The following is a 20,414-nucleotide window of genomic DNA, read 5'->3' as shown; positions in this document are numbered from 1 at the left end:
GTGACAGTGCAAAGATGTAGTTTTTGGCTGATCACAGCCCATTCTCATATGATGTCCTGCTTCCTCCACAGGGCCACACCTCCAGGGATGAGGCTCCAGCGCCTGCTCCCGGGATGAAGAACGAGAGACCACTGTGGCGGTTCCCGGCCTCTGACCCTCGCCTGCCTCCCCTTCCATCCGTTCTCCATGCGGGCATGGCTCCTTGCCGGCCCTACTTGGCGCAGAGGGATGAGCCAAGGTTTCCCCCCATCAAGAACACCTCAAAAGGTATTCTGGAGCCGGGGAGACTTGAGCTGCTGCCTCTGTGCCAGGCCGGCCGGGACAGAGCGCAGATGCCCGTACGGAGGAGTTCAGGGTGGGGCAGCTAATAAGATCAGGTAGGAGGAAATGCCCCCTTCCCAGGTCCCCCCTCCTGCCCCAGACTGGGGCTAGCGTGGCTGGGAGCCAGGCGCCTGCTGGTGTCTCTGTTTGTTTTGCAGTGAGGAGAAGGTTCAGGCTGGAAGCCACTGCATCCCGGGAGGGACTGGAGGCTAGACAAAGGCCTCTCGCCCCAGAAGTACTGGGACAGGGGGAAGGACAAAGACCCCCGCAGGGAGGCAAAGTTTGGAAAGGCTCAGAGTTCAGGTAGGGGGAAATGCCAATTGAGTGCTGGAGTGGGGGGGGGGAGCAGACCAGCCCCTCACCACCCCTCCTTCCAAGCCAGGGGTCAGGCCATTATGTGTCCAGGCAGGAGCAGCAATCGTTGGCAGCCAATGGGGACGTGGGCATGGGCACAGAGCCACGCCTCCACAGGGCCAGGCCTCTAGGGATGAGGCTCCAGCTCCCGGGATGAAGGGCGAGAGAACATCCCGGCGGTTCCCGGCTGGCAACCCTGGCATCTCTTCCCCACTGCCCCTTCTCCATGCGGGCATGGCTCCTTCCCGGCCCTACTTGGCGCAGAAAGAGGAGTCAAGTTTTCCCCCATCAAGAACACCTCAAGAGGTATTCTGGAGCGGGGGAGACTTGGGCTGCTGCCTCTGTGCCAGGCCAGTCGGGACGGAGCCCAGACGCCCGTACGGAGGAGTTCAGGTTGGGGCAGCTGATAACATCAGGTAGGAGGAAATGCCCCCTTCCCAGGTCCCCCCCTCCTGCCCCAGACTGGGAGCCAGGCACCTGCTGATGACTCTGTTTGTTTTGCAGCGAGGAGAAGGTTCAGGCTGGGAGCCACTGCATCACGGGAGGGACTGGAGCCCAGACAAAGACCTCTCACCCCAGAGGTAATGGGACAGGGGGAAGGACAAAGTGTGGAAAGGCTCAGAGTTCAGGTAGGGGGTAATGCCAATTGAGTTCTAGAGTGGGGGGGAGCAGGCCTGTCTCGCCCCAGCCCTTCGTCCCCCTCCTTTGAAGCCAGGGGTCTGGACATTTTGTGCCCAGGCAGGAGCAGCGATTGTTGGCAGCCAGTGGTGACGTGGGCATGGGCAGCATGGCAGGGGTGCTTGTTCTGTCCTTCCCTGGATCAGCTGGCCAGACACCCTCAGCAGCGCTCAGGTTGTCCCTACGGAAGTTTGGGGGCTGCTCCCCTCGGGGGCCCTATGTCTCCACCGCAGGAGGGCCCTGCCTCCACTGGCTTGCCTGCCCCTGGGCTGCTGCTGAGGTGCTCTGTTCTACGCAGGAGAAGGAGGGATGACGCTGGAGGGAGGAAGCAGACTGAGGAAGGGAGGGAGCTGGGAAGGCAGACAGGAGGAGGAGGGAGAGAAAATACTAAGGGGGCTGTGGCCCAGAAGAACATTATTGGGGACGGCCCATGGGACCCCTGTCCTCTAGAGTGGATGCCTATCTTAAAGAATGTCCTTCTTCCTTCCCACATCTCAGCCATCTTTGACGCAGAAGCACCAGCCAAAGTTTCCTCCCATTAAAACAGCATCTCAACTGATTTCAGAGAGTGAGGAGACTTTGGCTGCTGCGTCTGAGCTAGGCTTGCTGGGATGGAACTGAGATGCCCATATGGAGGCCAAGTGGGGGGGGGGGCTTATAAGATCAGGTAGGAGGAAATGCCCCTTCCCAGGTCCCCCACCGTCCTGCCCCAGAGTAGGGCTAGCATTGCAGCGAGGGAAAAGTTCAGCCGGGGAACCGCCTCATTCCGGGAGGGACTGGAGCCCAGAAGAAGGCCTCTTGTCTCAGAGGTAATGGGACAGGGGGAAGGAGGACGGCCTTAGGAAACACAGCGCCATGCCTCCAGGGATGAGGCTCCAGCTTCTAGAATGAAGGGCAAGAGAACATCCCGGCGGTTCCTGGCTGTCATCCCTTGTACCGATTCCCCACTGCCCCTTCTCTGTGTGGGCATGGCTCCTTCCCGGCCCTATTTGGCGCAGCAGCAGCAGCCATAGTTTCCCCTAATTAAGAAAGCATCTCCAGTTATTTCAGAGAGGGAGGAGACTTTGGCTGCTGCTTCTGAGCTAGGCCGGTCGGGATAGAGCTGAGATGCCTGTATAGAGGTCAAGTGGGGAGAGCTTATACGATCAGGTAAGTGGAACTGCCCCCTTCCCAGGCCCCCCCTCCTGCCCCAGACTGGCTGTGAGCTAGGAGCCTGCTGATGTCTCCGTTTTCTTTGCAGGGAGGGAGTCTTTCCGTAACAAACAGTATTAAAAAAAAACAAAAAACTAACAAGCAGTTTTCTTTCCTTCTCTGCCTTCTCTGGCTGCTACTGGGAGCTCTTCTTAAGAAGGCTGGAGCAAGCGGTTCTCATCAGCACATTTTCCTTGGAGTCCTTGAAGCTGCAGGTGGTCACTGTTCAGCAGGTGAAGCTGATTTCTGCCCCATGACACTACCCCCCCCAAGGTGCGCCTCCACCTGCTGGGTGGGTGTCGCCTTTCAGGGAGAACAATGGTGGAAGTGATCGGCCAACCGGACGTTGGGGGAGCATGGACATGCAAAGTATCTTCCCGTGAGGATTCTCCATTGTCCATGTCCATAAAAAAGGCCGTAGCCCCCCAATTTCTATCATCTTCTTCTTTGGCGATCACACGTAGCCAAGTAAGGTTGTCTTCCATGAACACCATCTTTGAGTCCATAATGGACTGTAGAGGCCAATTCTGGATCCACACGTCCTTCCACAGTGGGGATATAGATTTCCAGGCAGGAGTTGATCATGGTGAGGGTTTGCCAAACATTCTTCCTCCTAGTTTATTTCTCCCTTTTGTCCTGAGTTCGAGTGTCTTTAAAGTCCATGACACCATTGGTAAAGGCTGTTCTCTAACTGGAGCACTCGCACGCCAGTGTTTTCCAATTGTTTAAACTACATTTCTTTTAGATTTGCCTCGAGAGAGTCTTTAAACTTCTTTCGTTGAGTACCAGCATTATATGTCTAAGTTGCTTGGGAAGATGATAATCAGGCAAAGCCCAGGTCTGTAAGGCTGTTTTCCAGGTGCTTGGAGAGGGTGGTGTGAGGCATCTGGGCATTAGGAATACAAGCCAAGCCTGGCTTCGTGGCCCTCGTAAATTGAGGTTATTCTGTTCCTGGGCAGCTGGCAGAGCCCCTCTTCGCTGGCAATGGGACTGCCACATTCTCCAGCCTCCACAGGAGACTCACATTCTTTCTCTGCGTCTCTGTTCTTATTTGGCCACCATGAAACGAGAGCAATGGTGACTTTCATACTGATCCTAAGCTGAATAGCTGCCCACCCCAGCTGATCTCCTCCCTCCAGAACCCACCGCTCTCAACCGACTCTCAACTGCCTCCCCCCCCAACATTCAAACTCCCTTTCAAAGCCTCCTCCAATCGGCACTCTCCCCCAGAATTCCACTCTCTCTCTTCCCCCCTCCCTCCCTGCTTGACATTCCCTTGGGAATCCGAATAGAATGACCTTAGTTATAATATTGTTATAGATTGAGGGGGGAATCCCACTAAAGCCTAGAGATTTAGGATTATTTGGGATTTGGAATTTGGGATTATTTGGGATGTGAAGGGAGAAATGCAAACTGCAGAGGAATTCCTGGGCTAGCCTGTGCAAAAGGACCTGGCCAAGTGAGGGTCTTTAAGAAACAATTCAAGGACAAGGAGAGCCTAATTGGAAATGCAGAAGAAGTCCTTCTTCCTTGCCCTGCGGTGTGAACAGAGAGGGGGGGATTTGATAGGGATCCAGGATAATGGTGTGTGGTGAGAAAAACTGAGACTTTGAGCAAAGGAAGGAGGAGGAGGAGGAGGAGGAGGAGGAGGAGGAGGAGGGAGTCTGGAATCCAACTTGGGAAGATTGGCTGCCCTGTTGTGGGGGACAAGTCCCTCTTGAAAGGACTCTGCTGTAAGATCTGGACTCCCTCCATGCAAACGGAAGATGTAAACAGGTGAATAAGCTGAATTTCTTAAAGGTAAGACAGTCTCTGCCATATCTGTTCTCCACAGGTGAGAGCCATGGACTCTTGCCATCGCTCAGTAGTAGAAGAAGAAGAGTTTAGATTTGATATCCCGCCTTTCACTCCCCTTCAGGAGTCTCAAAGCGGCTAACATTCTCCTTTCCCTTCCTCCCCCACAACAAACACTCTGTGAGGTGAGTGAGGCTGAGAGACTTCAGAGACGTGTGACTGGCCCAAGGTCACCCAGCAGCTGCATGTGGAGGAGTGGAGACGTGAACCCAGTTCACCAGATTACAAGACTACCGCTCTTAACCACTACATCACACTGGCTCTCAGTAGAGAGAGGGGCGGCACCTTTTGGAACAAAATTTTATAAGCCTGCTCTGACAAGTCATCCCATTAGAAGCACCTGAGCTTCCCATTCCTGGTTCCTAGGAAATTGGGGGAAGTGTGCAGCAGGTACTCCCTGTTCTAAAAAGCAGGTGTCTTCCCCCAAACGATTCTGGGAATTGTAGTTTGTCAGGGGTTCTGGGAATTGTAGTTCTGAGAGAGGAAAGCTGTAGTGCCCAGGATCATTGGGGGGGACATCATGTGCTTTAATTGCTCATTGGATGCACTTTTAATGATAGGATCATAGAATTGTAGAGTTGGGAGGGACCCGAGGGTCATCTAGACCAGTGTTTCCGAACCTTGTTCCTCCAGCTGTTTTTGGACTACAGTTCCCATCATCCCTTGCCACTGGTCTTGCTAGTCAGGGATGATGGGAGTTGTAGTTCAAAAACAGCTGGAGGCACAAGGTTGGGAAACACTGATCTAGACCAACCCCCCTGCAATGCAGGAATATCAGCTAAAGCATCCATGGCAGATGGCCATCCCACCTCTGCTCAAAAACCTTCAAGGAAGGAGAGTCTACAGGCTCATGAGGGATTTCTTCCCACTGTCAAGCAGCTCTTGCTGTCAGAAAGTTCTTCCTGAAGTTGAGTCAGAGTCCCCTTTCTTGTAACTTGAATCCATGGCTTCAGGTCATGAGGGCCTCTGGAGCAGGAGAAAACAAGCTTCCTCCCTCCTCCCTGTGATGGCCCTTGAGATATTGACAGGGCTGCATGGTGTGGCTCTCATATCCATGTCCTGAGGGACAGAGAGCAAAAAGTTTCTCTGTCCCCTTTCTCCACCCCAGGCAGAATTGCAAGGGGTCAGTGCATCTGGCTGGTAAGAAGAGGGTCAGAGTTTGGAGTCCAGACAGCACTGGTTGTGGGCAGGATCCTGGCATTGTCTGGGGTTGGATTAGATGACCCTTAGGATCCCTTCCAACTCTACCATCAAGCAGCCAAAGGAATGGGCAGGGGAACAACATGCAGAACCAGGAGAGGCACAACAACACACCCCAACAGCGCCCTTTGGCCTGGACCACGGTGGCCTCATCCCAGCACACTTTGACCCCCTGATTTTATTTTTCTTAATTCAACTGCCTGACTACCCAGCAGCCTGGCCCTTGTGTGCCAGTTGATGTCACAAAGTGCTGATTTGCATGCAAGCCTTATAGTGGCGTGCAAGAAGGATGCCTGTCAGATGATGGTGAGAGACTTGCCAAGACAAGTGTGCCCATCAGCTATAATGAGAAGGAACGCGAAGGTAGGAGGAGCTCTGAGGCCCAGAGGAGATGAGTGGCAGAGAAATAAATTTATTGTTATTATTGTTATCATCATCATCATCGTTGTTGTTTAGTCATGTCCGACTCTTCATGACCCCCATGGACCAGAGCACGCTAGGCACTCCTGTCTTCCACTGCCTCCCGCAGTTCGGTCAGACTCATGTTTGTAGCTTCGAGAACACTGTCCAACCATCTCATCCTCTGTCATCCCCTTCTCCTTGTGCCCTCCATCTTTCCCAACATCAGGGTCTTTTCCAGGGAGTCTTCTCTTCTCATGAGGTGGCCAAAGTACTGGAGCCTCAGCTTCAGGATCTGTCCTTCCAGTGAGCACTCAGGGCTGATTTCCTTCAGAATGGAGAGGTTTGATCTTCTTGCAGTCCATGGGACTCTCAGGAGTCTCCTCCAGCACCATAATCCAAAAGCATCAATTCTTTGGCGATCAGCTTTCTTGATGGTCCAGCTCTCACTTCCATAAATCACTACCAGGAAAACCATGGCTTTAACATCATCATCATCATCATCATCATCATTATTATTATTACCTATAGTACATGTGGCTTGGCTCCCTGGCTTGACATCTCCACAGATGTTGACAGCTTGGCAGGTCCTCAACTGTAGCCCTCCAGGGCCAACTCCTGGGACATGTGGAAGAGGCATGTCTGCATCCAACCCGGGTCAAAGGAATTGAGAGGGGAGCAATATGCTCCTTTCTCTCCAGGAAAGCAGGGAAAGGGATCTCACACAGAGCCCTCTCTGGCAATTGTATTTCTAAGGTCTGAGTCCCCGTCTCTCAGCAATGCAGCTCTGCAGAGTTAGCTCCTTTTCATGCTGCTGGAGCCCCAAATGGATGGTTTTTGCACAGACTTTGGTTTTAAGGGAAATGCATCTAGCGGGCTTCAGCTTGCACGGGGCAGGAGCCTAGTGATATTTATTTTGTATTCTTTCTTTGCAACATTGCTGTGTGTGACCCTTGATAAAAAGGTCCCTGCTCCAAGGGCCTTACAATCTTTAATATGACATGGGCAGGCAACTGTGAAAGGTTGAGGTCCAGGCTGGATCCTGAGTCCTCCTGCGAAACATAAGCCAGGGTCTCTGAGTTTAGACTTTGGGATTCCCATCTGTACCCTCTTCCTCTTTTGAATTATGGTGCTGGAGGAGTGTCTTGAGAGTCCCATGGACTGCAAGAAGATCAAACGCATCCATTCTTAAGGAAATTAGCCCTGAGGACCTCCTTTATACACAGCTGTGGCTGCTGCCAAAGGGGGAAAGGCCCTGAAGTGAGGAGAGAGGAGACAGGCGGACAGAGCAGTCCTGGAAGTGTATCTTTGCTGCTTCCTTAGATATCCCCAGGATGACTGGGTGAATCTGCTACCGCTGGCATAGTTTCACATGTTCAGGGATTCTCCCCTCAAAGCAGTTCTTAATGTCAAGTTCTCCCCTGCTTCAAAGATACCTTCTTTCTTCCAGGATCTCCTGTTTTCATTGTTGTGGCTGCTGCCAAATTGAACAGGTAAGAGGAAGGAAAGATTTGCACTGGGTGGGGAGAACTCCCTACAGGTTGAGCATAAGTGATCATGCTGTCGAGGCAGTTCTGAAAAAAAGGCTTACACTAATAAGATGAGTTTGGGAACTGGGGCCCTTCCTACAGGGGTTGCTTGACTACAACTCCCATTGTCCTTGACCAATATCCTTTTTCCTCTGCTTTTTTAATAAAAAGGAAAGGCTTGAGGATTCCCCAGCGATGCCGTCAATGAGCTCCCCGCCGGCTGGCAGAAGGAAGAGGAATTGGGTGACGGTGCAAAGATCCTGAGCTTTTGGATCTCAACTGAAGGACTGTATTCCAGTTTTTGATTTTTCAGCTGCTGGAGCATTTGAAAGCTGTGATGTGATAAATAGAGGCTTTACAAATGTGAAGAGCGAACTTTTGCCTGTTCATCCTTTGGACACACCAGATAATTTTGTTGTTGTTATTGCTAAATAAAGATAAAATGAATTTTTCTACTCTGAGAAATATTCTGGGGCTGCATGCACCGTTGAAGCTGCAGATGGAATTCCAAGCAGTGAAGCAGGTCCAGCGTTTTCCTTTCCTTCCTAGTTCTAACTTGTCCCTGGATATCTGGAAAGGCAACTGTGACTGCATCGGTTTTGAGGATATTCTGAACGACCTGGCACAGAGTGAAGGAATGGGAGATCCTCACATTTTGGTTGAACACAAACTTGGTTTATTATAATGCACACATACTCCATCCTTCTGTTCATGGAAATTTTTCTTACCTGTGTCCCTGTGGGTTCAAGTAAACCATATTAAACGGTAGTCATACAGCGCTTGTTTTGATACACACAATCTCTCACCTACCTCAGTAAAAAAGGCACATTAAATGCTTAGATATATTACTTTTGTTCTGTGTTTACTGTCAGTACAAATGTCTTGTAATTGGCTATTTTTAAATATATATATATCGGGAAATACGTCTCTATTCAGGGCAATTACTGTTTCATGTCTGCAACTGTGGAACTGTAGACATTAGAAAGTCTATAGAAAAAGGACATTTTAGATTGAATGATCTTGTTCTTTGCCATATATGACCCAAGTATTTGCTGTCTGATCTTTCTTTCCTTGTGCTTGATGACTTGACATGCCATCTTTTAAAAACAATGAATAAAATTTTCTATAAATGCCAACACACACAAAAAAACTTGAGCTCCCCGCTGGGGAAACGCAAGTTCTGAAGAGTTCGAGCTGTTGCACTTTGGGAAATGAGCCCTGGCACTAGAGGGAGAAATCAGCTCATCAGCACACAGCCTCTAAGACTCTCACCAGAGCGAGAATACTTCCCAAATTAAATCAAAATAAGGAGAGAGAATTCAAAGAATTAGTGGAACAATTCTTGAAAAGTGTCTGGGGTTGAAATAAGGGAGTCCACTCCAGACCGCATGGGGAAAATCGAACTGGAAAGAAAGGGGTACAACTAAACCTTTAGCCTCAGAGTATGTGGGCATAGAAGGGATCACAGAATTGTGGAGCTGGAAGGGACCACAAGGATCATCTAGTCCAACGCCCTGCAGTGCAGGAATCTTTTTGCCCAATGTGGGGCTTGAAACCACAACCATGAGATTAAGAGTCTCATGCTCTGCTATCCAGGATGATAGTTCTGTAATGGAGCTTGGCACATGTCCAGGTAAAATTTTTATCTAATACAATCCAAGGCTGGTATTGATAGATCCCCAACGAAAATTGAAACCTGCTTCTTGCCCTTCTATAGCCTTCCAAATGACAAGTATTCATTTAGTTAGTGACAATCCATCATAGGATGTAATGCAGATGCTTTCAAAAAGTGTATTTTGCTGCCACCACGTGGCCAGAGCTGGTTTCAGTTATCATAGAATCATAGAATCATAGAAGAGTTGGAAGAGACCACAAGGGCCATCGAGTCCAACCCCCTGCCAAGTAGGAAACACCATCAGAGCACTCCTGACATATGGTTGTCAAGCCTCTGCTTAAAGACCTCCAAAGAAGGAGACTCCACCACACTCCTTGGCAGCAAATTCCACTGTCAAACAGCTTTTACTGTCAGGAAGTTCTTCCTAATGTTTAGGTGGAATCTTCTTTCTTGTAATTTGGATCCATTGCTCTGTGTCCACTTCTCTGGAGCAGCAGAAAACAACCTTTCTTCCTCCTCTATGTGACATCCTTTTATATATTTGAACATGGCTATCATATCACCCCTTAACCTCCTCTTCTCCAGGCTAAACATGCCCAGCTCCCTTAGCCGTTCCTCATAAGGCATCGTTTCCAGGCCTTTGACCATTTTGGCTGCCCTCCTCTGGACACGTTCCAGTTTGTCAGTGTCCTTCTTGAACTGTGGTGCCCAGAACTGGACACAGTATCGCGTCCCTTGAATTCAGCTTTCCGAATTGACGCTTCTGAGATTGTGACACCCTGATCCAAAATGCTATGCTACTCACCTTGGTGATATTCTGAAAGCATCTCCGTGTCCAGCTTGTGACACAGCTTGATAATAACGCATCAGGTCATGAGTGTTCAATTGGCGTACTTATAATCCAGGTATTGATTCAATGGACCACATTCTCTTAGATTTCCCTTTACACAGCAGACCTCACCAACTGATGCTGAGCAAAATGTTGGACTTCCAGCCTAGAACTCCGAGAAGAAGTCAAATGAGGTTTCTCCTGGCAGATTGGGACAAAGATATCACTGCTTTAGTAGCCTCCTTTTTAGCCACAATCTTACCTGAAAGGTCCATCCTTTCAGGGAACAGAAAGGGAGAAGCAGAATATCTAAGTGCACACGATCACAGTGTGACCTTATGACCCTCAACAGCTTCACCCCTGTCCTTTTAATTATCCCAGTGACTTGAAATGTTTTATACTGTGATGCCAAGAAAGGTATTTGATTTGATTAATCCAGGTAACCTCTTCAAAAATGATGCATTATCCAGACTTGTGAGGCAACCCAATGGGTCCCAGCACAACTTCTACAACTACTTGAGGTCCCTCTTTCTTCCGAATCCTTGATCTCCCCTGCCTGCTCTCCTGACTTGCCTTCTAGCTGTTGATGTTACCTGGATGTCAAGAAGGATGAATGACGCAGCGACAAAACAACTAAAAAGGAGGCACAGAATGCCAGCTGGAGGAGATACTGGTTTCTGCCATGGCTGCACTTCACCCACTGCAAATAAGGATCCTGTGTATTTCTGCATTTTTATGTTCTGTCTGTTGTACACAGCCCAGAAAGCTTTCCTTTCAATTGCTCTGTTAGCACAGGGAGAACACAGGTAATTGCAGGGATAACGCAGGTTCACTTGACCTGCTGGAGCTACAGCATGCAATTGAGAAATTGCAATTTCTGTCCCCGATTTGCACCCATTGCTATTACGTGGCTAAGTGGTTGTGTGAAGCCTCACTTGATGCTCACTATGCACTGCTTGGTGGCTATATTTTGTGGCTCTATGTCTGCATACAAACAATTGCTGTGTTGTTTTTAATATTTGGTTGGAAGCTGCCCAGAGTGGCTGGGGAAACTCAGCCAGATGGGCAGGGTATAAATTATTATTATTATTATTATTATTATTATTATTATTATTATTATTATTCAGCAACTGTGGTATTAGATCATACAGGATAATGTGTGGATAATGCCCATTTCTGAATAACGCCAGCAGTTCTGCATGTACTTGCCAGTGCTGAGAGTTCATTGTTTTCGAAATCCGCCAAAAGTGAAATCTCAAGACTATGAAGAGTTCTTCAACGAGGGAAGAACAGAATAAAAGACAAGGGTTTGAGGCAAATGCAGCATGTTGCACTCTCGGATGTTTTTGAAACACCACCATCGTGGCAGGCACATTAGGATTTTAAAACAACACGCCTTGCCATTGTGTGTGTCTGTGTAGAATTGTGTTCATGTTGCAACTGATGTACAAAACAACAAAAACTACAGAAGGTATAAAGGTAAAGGTAAAGGGAGTCAGTCGTGGCTGACTCTGGGGTTGCGGCGCGCATCTCGCTTTACTGGCCGAGGGAGCCAGCGTACAGCTTCCGGGTCATGTGGCCAGCATGACCAAGCTGCTTCTGGCAAACCAGAGCAGCGCACGGAAATGCTGTTTACCTTCCTGCCACAGTGGTACCTATTTATCTACTTGCACTTTGACGTGCTTTCGAACTGCTAGGTTGGCAGGAGCAGGGACCGAACAACGGGAGCTCACCCTGTCGAGGGGATTCGAACCGCCGACCTTCTGATCGACAAGCCCTAGGCTCTGTGGCTTAACCCACAGCACCACCCGCGTCCCAACAGAAGGTATAATAGGGTACAAAATCCAGCTTCCTGCTAATCTTACCTTTTTTTAAAAAATAAAGATAAATAATAGGCAGATTTCTAGTCCTTGTGGTCTTTGAAAACTTGAAACTGTGTAGACAACGCCTGATAGTCTCAGACACCAGACAGGTTGCTGAATAAGAGTTTTGGGGGTTGTGGGTGGGGCTTTCACATCCTTGGAATGACCAGACAGAACAAACTTACAATGCATCTGAACAGAATCAGAATGTTCTGCAAAAGGAGGAGTTTCTTGGCAGTTTTAAAATGGTGTTAAATGTTTTTGCACAATCACTGGTAGTGAGGCATCTGATCAAGACTTGTATTTTAAAATGAGCTTAAAAATATATTTGCAGATGCTTCTGTATTTTTATGCCAGGCAGAAGACCAGCTGGCTAAAGACTTTGGCAGATGTTTATCCTCCTGGACAAGGGCCCCCCTGATTTATAGCAGGAGCCAAAATTCTCAAAGTTGTAAAAGGGAATTATAGGCTGGGAGCAAAAAGGTTACACTGACCCCACATATTACAGAACACAATCAAGCTGCAAAAACACTAATTAAGAGTTAGTAAATAGTAGGATTTATTGTTTAACAGAAAATAATACCATGTGCCTCCCATTAGGCTTTAGCCACATTTCCCTAAGGTTAAAGGGCAAGAGTTAATAGAAAACAGCAGCTGGCTTGAAAGGGGTGTGTGTAAATTTAAGGAGTTGCTTTTGGAAAGTGTTTTTACTAAGTTCCTTTTTACTTTGAAAAGGCCTTTGCTTCTAAAAATCTATTTATGTTATGTATGAAATATATTGGCTTAAATGTAATTATGCAAAGGATTTAGAAAGTAAGAAATGTTAGATTCTTATGTTAGATTCTTATTTCATTGATGGTGTGCGAGAATGTGAACCCAAGATCTGTTTAAGACAGAATGAGCCATCTGTTTTGGAGTGAATGGGGCAATTGGGTAATAAGGGCAAAAGGTGATCTGGTAATTAAGGTGCCTTGTTGAGGCAAATGTAAGATATATGGCTACTTGTTTGCCATTTATAGATAGAAGGAAATATAGCTCTTTGTCTCCCATAAAAGGTAATAGGAAATGGGTGTATCTTTTATGATTGGTTCTAGCAAACAGCCAATAGGAATTTCAACCAGGCTGATTGGATAGAGGCAGCCAAAGGAGGAGCAAGGGGGCTGGGCTGAGGAAATATAAGTGCTGACCATCAGGGCTGGAGTGGGCAAAGCTTTGGTAACCATATACCACTGTGTCTCTCATTTATTTGTCTGACAAATAAATTATTATTTTGATTTCTCTGTTGCTGCGTTGAATATTTCATTCCAGCTAAGCGTTAACCACAAGCAGGGTGCTACAGTAGGGCTGCACTTGAAAGAAACTCAGAGATTGTTTGCTGTGGAGAGTGCTTAGAGAGCACAACCAGGGCAGGGTACAAATAACGATGATGATGATGATGATAATAATAATAATAATCAGCCTACACTAACCAGCAATTGCTCTGGAAGGTCTCAGGGCAGCAGTATTTCCACAAACACAAATGGCTTTAGCCCATGGGTAAGCAAACCAAGGCCCGAGGACCGGATCTGGCCCAATCGCCTTCTAAATCCGGCCCACGGATGGTCCGGGAATCAGTGTGTTTTTACATAAGGAGAATGTGTCCTTTTATTTAAAATGCATCTCTGGGTTATTTGTAGGCCATAGGAATTCATTCTTTTCTTTTCCAAAATATAGTCCATCTCCCCCCACAAGGTCTGAGGGACAGTGGACCGGCCCCCTGCTGATAAAGTTTGCTGACCTCTGCTAGCCATTGAGGTCCCCAAACCAGGCATGTTTTTCTTGGAAGGAAATCCATGGAACTGTTGGGCTTTATTTCCAAGTAGAAGACAAGCCTCCAGATTAGGATTGGAGACCACCCTTTCCCTCCAGATGTTGCCCAAATTGGTTGTTTTGTTTCCATTATTATATATTATTATATTATATTATATTATATTATATTATATTATATTATATTATATATATTAAACATTGAATTCCATAAAACGATGCTCATCTTAAGTCTGCATTATACCTCCTGCAGTCCTGTATCAATTTTGAGCTTTTCCATCATGCCCACTTTCCCTCCCCACTGCACCCCACCCTGTTACTCTGCTTCCCCTCCAGTTCACTCAGAGAAACATTTCTGGGTATTCCCAAGTCTTATTCACCACGCTGTGACATTGTAGGTGGTGCTGATAAAGAGATCCCCGAATGGCAGCTTTATTTCTTTGCCACAAATGGACCAGGGCTGCTGCCCACCCATTCCTGCATCCACACAGCTGCAAGGACGTCCAGGAATCAGCATCCCAGAAGCTGACCGCTTCTTCTTGCACTGCTTCCCAATTAGCATCCCTCTCTTTACACACGAGGTGTCCACTGCAGCGGGCAAGGGCAGCCCTTCCCTGGGCATGCACCAGCAAGACATCTTAGCTGCTTTGACCCGGGGGGGGGGGGAGACTCTTTTCCCAGCCAGAAGGGGAAAAGCAGGGGGAAAGTTAGGCAATGATAATAATAATAATAATAATAATAATAATAATAATAATAATAATAATTAATAATATTTTTTTAAGGTGCTGGAATGGAGTTGCGGAGAATTCTGGCTGAAGAAAAGCACTGCTGCTCCCTGCAATCATCCTGTTAGAAGAAGCACTTCAGCTTCCCGTTCCTGGTTCCTAGATATGGGTGTGAGGATTTTGCAGGTTCCTCATCCCTATTCTAAGAAGCAGATGTCTCTCCCCCCCCCCCCCGTGATCCTGGGAACTGTAGTTTGTTAGGGGCTCTGGGAACAGCTCCCATTAGCAGAGATCCGTGGAGTCCTAGGAACTCAGTCATGAGGAGGAACCAGGAAGATGGAGCTCAGATGCCAGGTTCTTGAGTTGGGGAGGGACCCCGTGCCTTGGAAATGGAAAACCGTTGGGTGTTGAGTGTCCCAGGATTGTGCCTTGCCTTCAAGGGGGACGCCTGGGAGATGGGGTTTGGTCCTGATGAAGCTCTAACAGAAGACCCAACAGGTAATCCCACATATTGGAGGACAGGAAGGGATTCCCCTCAGATCAGATTGGCTCAGGCATATCTGAGAGGAGCCAGCAGATGTAGCAACAGCTAGACTGGGGGGTGGGAGCAGCCGCCGGGACCACAGAACACACGTCCTAAAGGGTCTACGGTGGCTCCCAGTACGTTTGTGAGCACAATTCACAGTGTGGGTCCTGTATACCTGAAGAAGGGTTGCCAGCTGGGTTCTTTAAAAACAGAGTTTTAAAATTCCATCCTTGACAAACTTAAAAGGATAGGAATCAAGCTGCAAAACCTTCTTTTGAGCAAGTCCAGCCATGAAGCTAGCTGCCTTCCCTCCCTTTGCCCCACTTAAGAAAGAATCAGGCATCAACAACATGGGAACTTTAAAAATAAGCTTTATTTACTTTATAATCATGCATCGGTTCACATCAATAGTGGCATTAAAAACTGTGCAGGCAAAATAGTGTTATACATTTGCCGGAGACCCCCCCCCCCGCAAACCCCAGAAATACACAAAAGGTAGATTTTTGATTAATTGGGATATCAATGAAAGTACAGGCTGCACAACTGTGCCAGACAAGGAATTCCTCGGTTGACTTTTGCAAACTTGGCTGGCCCGTCTAGCAAAGGGCAAATCTGTTAACACACCTGCGCTTGCTGGGCACATGACCCAAGGGGAAGTGGGAATGAGCCCCAAAGATATGGTGGGTACACAGCCCATGGTTTCAAGGGAAAGGTCTCTAGCAGGCTTTAGCTCACACAGGGCAGAAGCATAGTGAGATTTATTTTGCATTATTTCTTTGCACCATCACTGCATGTGACCCTTTGAAAAGAGGTTCCTTAAACTCTTTAATTTGAGGCAAGGAGGCAAGAGCGAAAGGCTGGGGGTCCAGGGCGGTCCCTGAGTCCTGCTAAAAGACCTAATCTGTCAGCTTAGACTTCTGGGTTCCCTGGCATTTCCCATATGTATCCTCTGTGACAACAAGGGGCCACCACCACCACTGGCTATTCCTGGTCTCAGCTCGCGTGTGACGCTACAGTTCCCAGATGGACGCAGAGTACAACTGCGAGCATTAAAACCTCAGGAGCCACCAGCAATTTCATGCTCTGCGAGTTTGCCCTGCAGCATGGTGTGGCAATGCAATAATTGGGGAATCTGCAGACAGTGAGAGCCCATTCACATGAGAGCCCATACTGTATCCTGCTTCCTCCACAGGGCCAGGCCTCCAGGGATGAGGCTCCAGATCCGGCACCCGGGATGAAGAACCAAACAACATCCCGACGGTTCCCGGCTGATGTCCCTCGCACCTCTTCCCCACTGCCCCTTCTCCATGTGGGCATGGCTCCTTCCCGGCCCTGTTTGGCACAGAAGCAGCAGCCAAAGTTTCCTCCCATTAAAACAGCTTCTCGGGTTATTCCTGAGAGGGAGGAGACTTTGGCTGCTGCTTCTGTGCTAGGCTGGTCGGACGCCCGTATGGAGAAGAAGTGGGGAGCCCTGATAAGATCAGGTAGGAGGAAATGCCCCTTCCCAGGTCTCCTCCCCACTGCCTCAGACTGGGCTAGTGTGGCTGGGAGCTAGGAGCCTGCTGATGTCTCCATTTTCTTTGCAGGGAGGGAGCCTTTCCCCAACATATACTTTGTTCTGGTCAAATCCCTGGACAGATGTGACGACCCTCATGTACTGGTGCAGAGGGAACAAAGGGGTCCTTCCATAGTTTTTGGCCCATCACAGCCCATTCTCATATGATGTCCTGCTTCCTCCACAGGGCCACACCTCCAGGGATGAGGCTCCAGCGCCTGCTCCCGGGATGAAGAACGAGAGACCACAGTGGCGGTTCCTGGCCCCTGATCCTCGCCTGCCTCACCCTCCATCCGTTCCCTGTGCGGGCATGGCTCCTTCTCGGTCCTACTTGGCGCAGAAGCAGCAGCCAAGGTTTCGCCCCATCAAGAACACCTCAAGAGTTATTCCGGAGCCGGGGGAGACTTGGGTTGCTGCCTCTGTGCCAGGCCGGCCGGGACGGATCCCAGACGTCCGTACGGAGGAGTTCAGGGTGGGGCAGCTGATAAGATCAGGTAGGAGGAAATGCCCCCTTCCCAGGTCCCCCCTCCTGCCCCAGACTGGGGCTATTGTGCCTGGGAACCAGGCACCTGCTGATGTCTCCGTTTCCTTTGCAGCGAGGAGAAGGTTCAGGCTGGGAGCCACTGCATCACGGGAGGGACTGGAGCCCAGATGAAGGCCTCTCACTCCAGAGGTACTGGGACAGGGGGAAAGACAAAGACCCCCGTAGGGAGGCAAAGTGTGGAAAGGCTCAGAGTTCAGGTAGGGGGGAATGCCAGTTGAGTTCTAGAGGGGGGGGGAGCAGGCCTGTCTCTCCCTAGCCCCTCGCCCCCTCCTTCCAAGCCAGGCAGGGCCGTAGTTAGGGGGTGGTGAGGTGGGCCCCCAACAGGTGAGGGGTGGGGCACAAAATCAGCTCAAAATATGTCCATAAATATGTCTAAATATATAGATGATAATATAAATATTATCATCTATATATTTATCTGGAACTCCTTCAAGCAATCAGAATAACAGCTTGTTTCTTCCTCAGGCGAGAGGCCCGCCAGAACGAGGGGGGGGGGGAGGCTCCCACTTCAGGTAAGTGGAAATGCCACCTGAGTACCCCATATTTTAGGAATGCTTCCTTCCCTTGTCCCCCCTCCCTCATGCGCCAGACGGGTGCTATCATCTGGGATCCAGGCACTTGCTGGTTCCTCCATTTTCTCTGCAGGGAGGGAGCCTTTCCCCAACGTCTACTTCGTGCTGGCGAAATCCCTGGAGGGACGTGGTGAACATCATGTACTGGGACAGAAGGAAGGGGTCCTTGTGGAACTTCTTTTGGGGGGTCATAAAAAATGGGGCAGTAGTTTTTCATCCGCCCCTGCCCCTTCTCATCAGATGCTTCCTGCTTCCTCCACAGGACCACACCTCCAGGGATGAGGCTCCAGCGCCTGCTCCCGGGACGAAGAACAACAGACCATCACTGCGGTTCCCGGCCCCTGACCCTCACCTGCCTCACCCTCCATCCGTTCCCCGTGTGGGCATGGCTTCTTCCCGGTCCTACTTGGCGCAGAAGCAGCAGCCAAGGTTTCGCCCCATCAAGAACACCTCAAGAGTTATTCCGGAGCCAGGGGAGACTTGGGCTGCTGCCTCTGTGCCAAGCCAGCCGGGACGGAGCCCAGACGCCCGTACGGAGGAGTTCAGGGTGGGGCAGCTAATAAGATCAGGTAGGAGGAAATGCCCCCTTCCCCAGGTCCCCCCTCCTGCCCCATACAGGGGTTAGCGTGGCTGGGAGCCAGGTGCCTGCTGATGTCTCCGTTTGTTTTGCAGCGAGGAGTAGGTTCAGGCTGGGAGCCACTGCATCACGGGAGGGACTGGAGCCCAGACAAAGGCCTCTCACTCCAGATGTACTGGAACAGGGGGAAGGACAAAGACCCCCATATGGAGGCAAAGTGTGGAAAGGGTCAGAGTTCAGGTAGGGGGAAATGCCAATTGAGTGCTGGAGTGGGGGGGGGAGCAGGCCTGTCTCTCCCCAGCCCCTCGCCCCCCCTCCTTCCATGCCAGGGGTCTGGCCATTATGTGTCCAGGCAGGAGCAGCAATCGTTGGCAGCCAGTGGTGACGTGGGCATGGTCAGCATGGCAGGGGTGCTTGTTCTGTCCTTCCCTGGATCAGCTGGCCAGACACCCTCGCCAGCCCTCAGGCTTTCCCTACAGAAGTTTGGGGGCTGATCCCCCTGGGGGCCCTATGTCTCCACCGCAGGAGGGCCCTGCCTCCACTGGCTTGCCTGCCCATGGGCTTCTGCCAGTCTGCTCTGTGCCAAATAGGAGAAGGAGAGATGTGGAAGAGTGAGGAAGGGAGGGAGCTGGGAAAGCAGACGGGGGGGGGGGGGATATTCAGAGCGATGTGCCCCTGAAGGAAATCATTGAGGACGGCCTATGGGACCCTGTCCCCTAGACAGTACAATGTCCTTGTCCATTTGCAGGGCCGTGGTTTGGGGAAACCGCAACCAGCCCAGCAGCAGCCCAGAGGTGCAGGGAAACCCACCAAAATCCGGAGGTATGTTGTGACCTTGTGTGGCAGGGGAAGTGATTCCCAGTGATCTTGCCAGCTGGAGGAGGAAGGTCTGATTTAGAGATCCCTATAGTTTTAGGGAGAGGGTTTCTCTGTGGTCCACCTGGCCAAAACAAGGAGTGGGGTCCTCTGCCAAGGCTGCGCTAGGGCAGTTTTAGGATGGCACGACTGGGGCGCTCACGCTGCAGAGGGGGCTAAAACTATGCAGAAGAACAAGAGGGAGGGGTACCAAATCGTAGGGTGGTACAGGCAGGGCCATAGTTAGGGGGTGGTGAGGTGGGCCCCCAACAGGTGAGGGGTGTGGCACAAAATCGGCTCAAAAATATGTCCATAAATATGTCTAAATATATAGAAGATAATAATAAATATTATCATCTATATATTTATCTGGAACTCCTCCAAGCAATCAGAATAACAGCTTGTTTCTTCCTCAGGCAAGAGGCCGGCCAGAACGAGGAGGGGGGGGGAAGGCTCCCACTTCAGGTAAGTGGAAATGCCACCTGAGTGCCCCATATTTTAGGAATGCTTCCTTCCCGTGTCCCCCCTCCCTCATGCGCCAGACTGGTGCTATCATCTGGGATCCAGGCGCTTGCTGGTTCCTCCATTTTCTCTGCAGGAAGGGAGCCTTTCCCCAACATTTACATCGTACTGGCGAAATCCCTGGAGGGACGTGGTGAAATCAGGTACTGGGACAGAAAGAAGGGGTCCTTGGGGAACTTCTTTTGGGGGGTCATAAAAAATGGGGCAGTAGTTTTTCATCCGCCCCTGCCCCTTCTCATCAGATGCTTCCTGCTTCCTCCACAGGACCACACCTCCAGGGATGAGGCTCCAGTGCCTGCTCCCGGGACGAAGAACAACAGACCATCACTGCAGTTCCCGGCCCCTGACCCTCGCCTGCCTCCCCCTCCATCCGTTCCCCGTGTGGGCATGGCTCCTTCCCGGCCCTACTTGGCGCAGAAGGATGAGCCAAGGTTCCCCCCCATCAAGAACACCTCCCGAGTGATTCTGGCGCCGGAGGAGACTTGGGCTGCTGCCTCTGTGCCAGGCCGGCCGGGACGGATCCCAGACGCCCGTACGGAGGAGTTCAGGGTGGGGCAGCTAATAAGATCAGGTAGGAGGAAATGCCCCTTCCCAGGTCCCCCCCGCCCCAGACTGGGGCTAGCGTGGCTGGGAGCCAGGTGCCTGCTGATGTCTCCATTTGTTTTCCAGGGAGAAGGTTCAGCCTGGGAGCCGCTGCATCATGGGAGGGAATGGAGCCCAGACAAAGGCCTCTCACTCCAGAGGTACTGGGACAGAGGGAAGGACAAAGAACCCCCATATGGAGGCAAAGTGTGGAAAGGCTCAGAGTTCAGGTAGGGGGAAATGCCAATTGAATGCTGGAGTGGGGGGGGGAGCGGACCTGTCTCTCCCCAGCCCCTCGCCCCCTCCTTCCAAGCCAGG

At 50.2% G+C, this 20,414-nt stretch overlaps 1 protein-coding gene across 1 annotated transcript in view; it reads left to right on the top strand.

The window, feature by feature from the left end:
- LOC309354162 (uncharacterized protein) overlaps positions 1 to 20,414 on the top strand; it is a gene marked incomplete at its 5' end in the record, with an annotated part of 35,801 nt that overhangs the window by 867 nt on the left and 14,520 nt on the right. The window contains 4 exons of the mRNA XM_081884129.1: positions 16,476 to 16,543; positions 16,632 to 16,938; positions 17,634 to 17,701; positions 17,823 to 18,129. Of these exons, the coding sequence (XP_081740255.1) occupies positions 16,476 to 16,543; positions 16,632 to 16,938; positions 17,634 to 17,701; positions 17,823 to 18,129 (750 nt within the window). The remainder of the gene's footprint in view (positions 1 to 16,475; positions 16,544 to 16,631; positions 16,939 to 17,633; positions 17,702 to 17,822; positions 18,130 to 20,414) is intronic.

This window comes from Podarcis melisellensis, assembly GCF_964234715.1.
Source record: "Podarcis melisellensis genome assembly, chromosome: 13".
In the NCBI taxonomy this organism is placed as follows: domain Eukaryota; kingdom Metazoa; phylum Chordata; class Lepidosauria; order Squamata; family Lacertidae; genus Podarcis; species Podarcis melisellensis.
Note: the sequence above shows the minus strand (reverse complement) of the source record. Positions and strands in the feature narration are given on the sequence as shown.